Source organism: Equus quagga, chromosome 1 (genome assembly GCF_021613505.1).
Source record: "Equus quagga isolate Etosha38 chromosome 1, UCLA_HA_Equagga_1.0, whole genome shotgun sequence".
In the NCBI taxonomy this organism is placed as follows: domain Eukaryota; kingdom Metazoa; phylum Chordata; class Mammalia; order Perissodactyla; family Equidae; genus Equus; species Equus quagga.
The window spans coordinates 87,159,788-87,169,787 of record NC_060267.1 but is presented as its reverse complement, the minus strand read 5'-3'; the positions used below and the strand labels follow the sequence as shown (position 1 = coordinate 87,169,787).

Genomic DNA, 10,000 nt, shown 5'->3' with positions numbered 1-10,000 from the left:
TGGAGGGTTCTCACTTATTTGAATAACAACTGAAAATCTAAAAATATCTTCACTGTATGTTATTACCAACTGTATCACTGGGTTTTATAGTGACAGCCCTGTGCTATAATTTCTGAGAAAACCTCTACATAAAGCTCCATAAACCCAAGCATTCCTGTAATGTATCGCCTTATCTAGCACACAATCATTTCAAACACAACTTTTCATGTTAGTATAATTTGTTCAAAAATGGTAATAAATACATCCATGAAGCAAGAGAAATCATTGCACAATCTATTGTAACTTGTTCTCACCAGTACTGACAGTTAATCGTAGACCCAAGATCCAATGTAAAAGAAAAATAAAATATTCCAATATTACTTGGTTTAATTAAAGATATTCATTATACACATACCTTTTAATGGACCAACACTCCCAGTCAACATTATAAATAATCTGGGCCAACTACAGAGTAATATCCGTGAACAATTATCACAAAACTAAAACATGGATGGCTGTCAGTTGGTGGCAGAGTTCTTGCTTTCATAATAAATATAAAATCAATTTCCTGTTCTAGTTCCTATTCCAAGTTGAAAATGATATATCTGACTATGAATTCCAACTACCTTCATCCTTAGTTTTTTTCTTTTTTTTTTTAAGGAAGGGGGAGAGGAAAGAAACTTACGAGACCACCTAAGTCAATTCTTCCTCATTTGAGGACATTTGGATAGTAAAGGCTTCTACATAATATGCACATATGAGCTAGCCATTTTACTTTTTTTTTAAATGCAGTGATTTCCCCGTATCAAATGCTTCTCAAGTATTTCAGGAGTGTTCCAATAATTCCCACTGGAATTATGCCTTCTATAAATTCCTATTTGAAAGGTTTAGTACATCTGAAAGGCTACAGAAACCTTTTATTTAAAAAAATAATAATGTGCAATTTCAAAAGCTTTTTGTTCCCATTTCAGTCAAAAATAACTTCATATGTTTTCAATGAAATTCTGCAAATAATCAGAGACTAATGAGGACTCATTGATTTAACTAGTTCAGGGAGTCTGAGAAGGGAATGAGAATTTAAAGCAACCAAGTATTTCATTTAGAAGAGCAGCTAATGCGCAGGTATACTAAGGTCTCTTCACTGAGAAATGTAATCAGGACTTTTGTCTCAGGAGAGACTCTCATCCCCCTCTCTGTGTGCACATTCCTAACTCCCATTAACATTAACAGGCACCACACATGCACACCGAGGAGATGCCAGCATTGGTAGCGTGTATGCACGGCAGCTGTGGTGACTAAATAATCCATATGGCTCTGAAGAGAAGTTATGGTTTACTGGGTCTAGAGTCACAAATACAGTGATGGAATTCAGACACTAGACCCAAGCCTCAATATGAATGCTTTATCCAAACGCTCTCCTATCTAACCACATCCAGATTGTAGTCAGGTCAGGTTTTTGCAATAGTACCTCTAGCAATGGTTTATACAGGTAGAAGTCCCATGTCTGAGGAAACCTTAATTTTTTCATAGGCCCAGAGTTCAGGCCTCTTCCACATCCATCACTCCCATCCCAGTATTCATTCACACATTTCCCCACAAAATACAGAAAATCACATAGTACCTTTATAGATAGAAAATCAAAGGCCTGGCTTAAATCACAAAAGTCAGCAAAATCAGAATCAAGTATGGAACTCCACCTTCAACATGAAAATCAAATAATATGGTAATCTTACACAGCAAATACATGCTGAAATGTAAATTCCACAGGTTGTGTAAAGGGCAGAGTTTAACCAATACTTCTAATTGTTCCAACTTTTAGGTACTGAAGTCAGTCAATGCTCATTTAGTATAGTTTCTTGAAGCCCAATTCAACAACTTCTTCCTTCTTTCCCTAGTGAAGAAAACATTCTCGTGAAGTTTAGTTTAGTGAAGACATAGATGCACACGCACACACAGGTTTACACTTCTGAAAAGAGGTGAGTGATAACAGTTCACCAGCCATGTTGTTGAAATCAAGCTTTAGGAAAAAAAGGACTAGATGACACAAAATTCTTAGCATACGTTCATATATAGCATGTACAATGAAAACTTAATATTCGTATCTCCAATTAGGTCAATTAATAGTCAGAAAAATTCTGTAACATTACGTTGAAATAATCATAGGAGGGGGGAAAAAATCCACCAATGTTCTAGAAGCTTCTCTAGACCTTTCAATCAATTTTATTTATATGCAAAACCAAGAGAAACTTAAAAAAAAAAAAAAAAAACAAAGCTCCTCCTGATGCTAAAGCTCTCAATTTACTGACAGGCAAATGGCTTCATGCTGCCACTTAATCTCATTTCTTGCATAATGCCCTCTAATTAGCATATCAAAGTGAATTAATACTTCTAGGGCATTAGCAATGGGGAAATCTGCTCCAGGCTCACAATAGCAGTTAAGAGAGAGCCAAGAAATCCTCAAAAACACCACAAACCACTTTGCATTGCAAAACTGTTCAATTTATTTATCCTCTCTCTCTAAACACTTTTACCGCACACTGTTTTACTACTGTTCACCAAACAAAATGATAATTGCCAAAGTTACCAGCATCTGTAATGCCTGTTTAGAATCTTAATTCAGATTATGTTGCAGATAATTTCTATATGCGACCATTTGTTCTATTATAAATGTTAATATAGAGACAGTGGAAATGTTGACATTCTCAATTAGTTAATTTGAATTTGAAATAAAATTTTATGGGATTTTAAAATTTATGAATTTTTTAATGTAAAAAGCCACCTGCTGGACTCTGATGCCTAAGAAATATGCTTTGAAAACTGATGTATCACATAAAACAAAACAAACAAACAAAAAATCATTTTGCCATAACATATGTTGAGTCTTCCAAATAATGGTTTAAACACTGGGAGGAATCGTCAGCATTAAAAGGATTACATTGTATACCAAGTCCTCATTAATATGATCACACAAAAAGGGTTATTGTTCAAAACAGCTTAACATTTTTAAAGCAGTTAAATTGAAGAAAACAAGTACAAAACTTTTAACAATTATTTTTATCCATAATTACTTTTAATTATGTTCAGTCCTAATCAGTGAGTCCAAAAAAAAAAAGAAAAACTGCTATGCCAATTCAACTTAACTCATTCTATCGCACCAATTTTTCTGCTAGACATATAGTGAAATTTAGTACCAAAGCAAACTAGTGTTACCATCAAAGACTACAAACATAGTTATAAAACATGTCTATAAAAAAATAATAAAGAACAGATTCTGGTTACTATTCTGCCTACAAAGGAGATCATTAGAATCAAGAGTTGAAGATTAATGAAATTTATTTTTTAATATGTTATGTCTGAAGGCATAAAAAGATGGTTTACTTTTTCAGTGGCTCATTCAAGCATTACTTATTAATTTATTTGCTAAATATAACACTATCACCTAGCTGTGATAGCAATTTATTTGTTTAACTTCTATAACTTTGTAAAAAATCTGATAGACAAGTCTGAAAAACTTTGACCAACTTACACTAGATAATGCTGTAAATTATTTACTCTCTTCATGCTTACAGACTCAAATGGCCTAGTGAAGTAAAGCAAATGCTTGGAAAGGTCAACATGGGAGGGGGTATGCAAGCTTTGTTAGTCAGTTACTACCTAAATCATGCTGATCACACTGATAAATGGCTAAAACACAAGCCTGCTGAGAAAACAAATAAAACATTATTCTCGTAGTGTCAATATTGAAATAATAAACACCTAAAGATGTTCACATGTACATGAGCAAAGGAAAAATAGTCTAAAAATCCTTATTTAACTTGATATGTTTCATGCTGATGTGTTAAGTATTTATTCTGAATAGATAACTCAATGGTATGAGTATAAAATAAAGTGATGAATGATTTAAAGTGTGGTTCATGAAATGCGCTTTCAGTTCTTTATAGCCATACTTCATATAACTTCATCCTATACAATGCCACCATAAAGTATCAAAATATAAATAGTTTAAATAGGATGTTAAACTTAAATCAGTCTTGGAAGTAGCCTTTTACAAAATTGATAAATTGAAATCTAAAAGTACAAGCAAAATTAATTAAAAGGAAAAGGACCATAGTATAAAAGATATACACAGATATATTTTATAAAAGTCGATGTACCCTTTGGAGCAAGTCAGGGCTTCCTTTGCCACTGTACTAATATAGTTGGGATTTGGAATAAAATTATGTAAATTAATGTAATAAAATAACACAGTAAAGTCTCAAATAGAATACTAAACCTACACAAATCTCTAATAAAATGAAGTCCACTAAAACTAACGCATGACAGAATTACTTGCACAGATCAAGTTAGTATTGACAAGAGGATTCGATATATTTTTATTGAGAAGAAAAAAATCCAAGAAAAGGATTGGAAGACAGGCCCATATCTTTAAGATAATATCTACCTATACTTTATGTCACGTAGTTCTAAACCGGTATGGTAGTAAGATTTTTTCCTAGGTTTTCTACAAATATATTCCATGTTTTATCTCATAAAGATGGGAGAGGAACGGGAAAGAAAATTAGAGAAACACCAATCTCTTACATCCTCCCTTAAAACTCCTAAAACACCTCCAGTAAGTTATGCAAATCTATAAAAATAGAAAAAAGATTTAAAATATTCTTAAATTGTTTTAAGGGAAAATTTGTGATAAAGCAATATAATTTATGACATTTCCAAGATACACTGACTTTGTATTTTTTCCTGCTTAATCATTTAATATTTCCAATGTAAATAAGATATAATGTCTGCCTAAAACTGATAGGAAATTTAAACTGTTAAAGTTCCATTAAAATTTGCTTCAAAATAATTTTGAAAGAGTGGGAATTACAGAGAAAACAAGATTGGCCAAGTGTTGCTAAATGCTGAAGGTGAGTGATGAACTCATGGGGGTTCAAGTTTCTCTTCTCTCTACATGCTTTTACGTTTGAAACTGTCCATGAGAAAAAGTTTTTTATAAATAGAAAATAAGTTCATTAAAACAAAAAATGAATCATGTGTGAGACAGCGCATTTATTTTTAAAACTTTGGAACAAATAACAATAGTTATATTGGAAATACTGCAAGAGCAACTTAGAATGTACGCTATAAAACAACATTTAGACTCACATATAACAATTTTCATCTCTCTAGTTAAATTTTCACTTGATGGAATATTTGGTTTTTACACATTGGGAATTAAAGAATTACATGGAACTGTACAAAGAAAAATGAACAAATTTTTATATTGAAGTATATAAAAAAGAAAACAGACCAGAAAAAGAAGACTTCAATGAGTCTCTAAACCTTTAGGGCCAGAATTAAATAGAAAAGTGTTGACTGAGAGTACCGCCCTGTCCGTCTGAAAGCTAGTCACATTTATAACAGCAAAGATAAAAGGTTTAATCAAATCTATATCATATTCTAAACGCATATAAAAATTCACTTACAAGCTACGTTCTTGATCCAGTTTTGATATCTAAAATTCTTATGACTCTTTCTAGGCAGGGTTCCTTTAAAAGTAAAGCATTTTTAATAGCCATTTTCTTCTTCTGCTTAAACATAAAAAATACTTCAACCAGCCCAACCAGCCAAGCAGGCCTTTCTCTTCCCCTGCGGACACCTCCTGCAGTAGAGAAGTTCATTAAGTTTTATGATCTTCCCAAGTCAGTCCTTCTTATAAGCCTCACAAAGGCCACAAATCTGGCAAACCATCATGTATGCCATTAGACATTACTAGTAAATGAACGCTATTTAGAGTTTGTGGTGGCAATAAATCAGAGTTTGGTTGGCAGCTATCAACATGGAGTATTTTAACCTACCATTTAGAAAGGAAAAGGCTGTGTTGATTTTTTTTTTAAATACACAACATTTTTTCACTATATGATTCAGATTATAGATTAAAATGTTGGATTTTCATTAAAAAAATTTTAAAAACATTTCTTTCTCAAAAAGAATCATTTCCTTCATTCAAACTCTCATAATTAAGGGCATTGGAAAGAAGGCAGATTTGTGAGGATGGAATATTTCACAAAGGAAAGAACTTCAACAATCAGGAGTAAGCTGGCCAAAAAGATGTGGGGGAACGCACTAAAAGAAGTATGTAGATGAGGCAACCCCATAGCATCAAGATATTTAATAAGAGATGAGTGGTAAAAGATGGCTAAAACAAATCAAGAGAAAAATCTTAACATATCAACAATTATCTCACTGGTTGCTTACTTAGTTTAAAATGGACAAATATCTTGATTTTAAAGCCTAAAACTTTTCAGTTGCTTTCAAAATGCATAAGTATCACAATTCAACAATGAGAGGCAACGTTTCTGCCCAAAAGCAATTGTATGATGAATTTTACAAAAGAATATATTTTAAGGAGAAAGCAAGCATCTCACAGTAAAAGTATACTTTCCCGACCTCTGAACAAGAAAATAATATAATTGTGGTAGATTACCCATTTATCTGTCAGAAGGGAAAAATACCTTTTTATATTTGGTAGGAGGGAAAAAAGATGTTTTTCCAAACTAAATCCCTCATGTGCATCAGAACTGGCAGTGTTCACTGCCTGACCAGAAACCTCAAAATCTACTTGGCAGATCTAAAAACACACGGAATTTTTTAAAAAATGATTTTGTCTCATGTTTAGAAGAAGCACAATTGAAATGACATTTTCCACTGAAGTGAGTTCCCCCACCCCCCCGTACCTCCCCACCAGTGAACTCCCTACCCCTCCATACCCCTCCAGTACGCAGAATAGAGTCATCACATAATGTTCCCGGTTTCTATTACAAATGACTAGGTAAACTTTCTCTAGATTATAGAGAATTAATCTTTGGATATTATATTATTAGGTTAAATGAAATGATCTCCAGAAAAAGCATTATGCAATATACATATGTTCTACAATGCTTATTTTATAAGTTCATGATGTTTCCAAAGCACGACTGTGGGAAGAGATGGGGCGGGGGGTGGGGGGGGGAGGCCTGGAATTTGCTGCCCCGCTTTCTTTGCTTTGGTAACACTAATGTCTACACAGCTGTTTTATTTCAAATCGTGGATTCTGAGTCCAGCGTCCCTGTCTCCTTCTAAGACTAGTTTTGGAGGGTGAGGTGGAGCTATGAGTCGTAGGGGAAAAAGAAGAGAAGAGCAAGAGCTTCACCTCCATCAATCATTCGGTACTTAAACCCTGTCCCTCTCCAGCTTAGAGAGGCTGGCAGGAAGATGCCTCTGCCCAGACAGCCGCCTTTACTCTTTGTCGGCTGCTGGCTTTTTACAAAAGAGATAACGTGCAAACTTGGATCCGGTGGCCAAAGCACAAAAAGAGGATCTAATTTACAAGTTATCACTGGAAGCCTCAGAAACAATTTTCAAAACACAAAAATTTCCTTTGTCAGCTACCTCTTGCTTCTTCAATAGCAAGAGCCCTACCAAAGCTCTCTGCCAGTAATCCCAGACTCTGAAAAGACTTGTTTCTTTTTCGTAACTCACCTTTGACATGAGGTTGACTATACTTTCCTTTCAGAATGGTGTAACTAAGTCTTGTGCAAATAAGCAACCAGAGGACTTATGCTTCCTAATTGCATTCTGCCTGCTGCTAAATGTCTAAACAAGAAAAGCAGCTTGCTGGGTTTGTTCTCAAGCTGGCTAGGCCAAAACTTTAAAAAGGCAAAAAAATAAATACAAATCATGAGGAGGGGGTGAGCAGGGAAGAATATCAATCCCCTCTCCTAGTAATATAATGCCGTATAAAGTTGAATCAATCTTAATATTCACAACATAGTCAATACCCCAGTGCTTAGCTGTCAGCAGAAACTGAAGTGGAGCCCTGATAGCAAGAAAACCCTCGGACATTAAGCAATATAATTTACTGAGAATTACACATTTCAGGCTTCTAAACTAAGAATCTTCAAGATTTAATGCTTGATGTCTTATTTTATAGTCAGATAAAAATTATCTACCGTTTTAAATCACAATACTTTCTAAAGGTAGGTAAAACACAACAGAGTAAAAGTTAGTAATTTAAAAGGCCTATGGTTTTCAAAATATAAACTACATCTTAAAAAGAATTACTTAACATTAAGAGACCATGCACACTACGTGAATGAAATACAGAAAATGTACTCTTTAAGGTTCTCAATGTTTCCTGTTAATTACGGTTTTAGCATATATTTTAATAGACAGCAATAACCCATCATCTTTTCTTGATTACTTTTAGGATCACAATAGCATTGCAGAGGGAAAAATCTGTTTAAAAGGAGGGCAACTCTCCTATCAACTAACGATTATATGCACTATGCTCTTATTTGTACACACAATTTAAACACAATCACATTTAACTTATCAAATAGCATCACTTGGATATTGCCATATCCTGGACTTCAACTTTCTCTTCTTTGCCTCAACTTAAAAAATGGCAACTACAAAAAAAAAGGCAACTTTTTAATACTATCTAGCCAATGCTCACCAAAAAAAATAAAAATAAATCAACAGTAAGCCTTGTTTAATGCACTTATTTGCCAAACAGAGGGCAGATAATGCCAGATACAAATTAAAACATGTAGAATAAATCTCTAATTCCACTGGAGTTGCTACTATCACCTCAAGACTAAAATATCTTCGATTTTAAAAAGTCTAACCAGAAAATCAAATCGAAATGAATTGCCAGAAATTTGTCTAATATGTATTTGTAGTTTTCATTCCAGCACTTCTGCAAACGCTGTCTTCTCATAGATTCCCCTGCCTCGAACACTTGGAAAAACTGTTTAACCTGCATCTGTGGACCTTTCTCTACTTTATAAAATATATCAAGCATATTTACAACGTAATGACTTCAAGCATAAAATTTAATGAAAAGTATTAACCGATGTAATACATTGTTTATGCCTAAACACATCATTACCCTTCCTCGCTTTCTGAAAAGTAGTCTTGCCAACTGAAACACGAATTCAAACATGCTACTGGGGTCTGTTCAGTTGCATCTATTCTTCTCTCTGCAGAGCCGAAGCTCACGGCTGTCTAAGTCAAACAAAGTTCGGGCGATGCTTCTCCCGGGGACTCGGTCCCTGGCATCCAGCCTCCCGTGGCTCCTTTTAAAAACTGACATACAAACAAGGCGCAAGGAGCGGGAGAGCGCAGCTGGCGCTCCGGGCCCTCCCCGCCTGCAGCCAGGGGCGGCCGCCTGGGGACAGCGACCCAGCCCCGTCCGCATCTACACTTCATCCCACACCAGGAGCGGAATTCGGAAACCGACTCCAGATTTATGGCAGTTTTTTCTCAAGATCAGGAGGTGGGAAGGAGAGAATGATCAAAGATGGCGGTGCCCAAAAGCAGCAGCTCTCAAGTGGAGAGTCGAAGGAGTCGCTCCGACCCCACCTCGGGGGGCTCCCGGCCCACCGCGGGGCGCAGCGTTCTTACCTGTTTTCTCTTTGATCTCACACAGGACGCTGAAGAGCGCGGGTTTCATTCTGTGACAGTTCAGGGCATGTTTCCTAAAAAAAAAAAAAAATTGCAAAACACAAAGGTATTAGCATCACCTATGGAATAATATGGCGCCTTCCTTGAAGTTAGCCCCAAGATTGAATTGCGGCCCCCGCTTTTGCAAGGCTCCGCGGCAAGTCAGCAGAAACTCAAGTTGACTAGGAAGCGACAGCCGGCGAGCTCCAGCGGCCAAAGCGCCAGCCCGAGCGACGTGCGATCCATCTGCCAGGCAGGCAGCAGCCTCGGCGATCGCGGGGCGCAAACCCGCGCGGGGAGCCTCGATCCGGGGGCAGGCGGCGGCCCCCCGGGGGAGGGGACGGCGCGGAGGGGCTCCCGCGACCGCCCTCCGCAGGGGGTGCCGGCGCGGCGCGGGCGGGCGGGCGGGCGGCCGAGCGCGGCCGACGGGCGGTGACAGCTCGGCAAAGTTTGCGAGGCGGCCCTCCCTCGCCGAGAACTTGGCCGCCCGCACCCGGCCCCGCCGGGGAGCCGCCCCGCACCCCGCGCCCGCGCCGGGCCGGCCGCCCGCACGCCG

The 10,000-nt window shown here is 37.0% G+C and overlaps 1 protein-coding gene across 2 annotated transcripts in view; it reads right to left on the bottom strand.

The window, feature by feature from the left end:
- Window positions 1-9,857, bottom strand: part of PBX3 (PBX homeobox 3) — a 201,994-nt gene extending 192,137 nt beyond the window's left edge. For both annotated transcript variants that reach the window (XM_046645932.1, XM_046645925.1), the window contains exon 1: window positions 9,406-9,857. Coding sequence is in view for 1 of the 2 variants with exons in the window: in XM_046645925.1 (XP_046501881.1) it covers window positions 9,406-9,454 (49 nt within the window). In the remaining variant the exon portion in view is untranslated. The remainder of the gene's footprint in view (window positions 1-9,405) is intronic.
- Window positions 9,858-10,000: the final 143 nt, after the last annotated feature.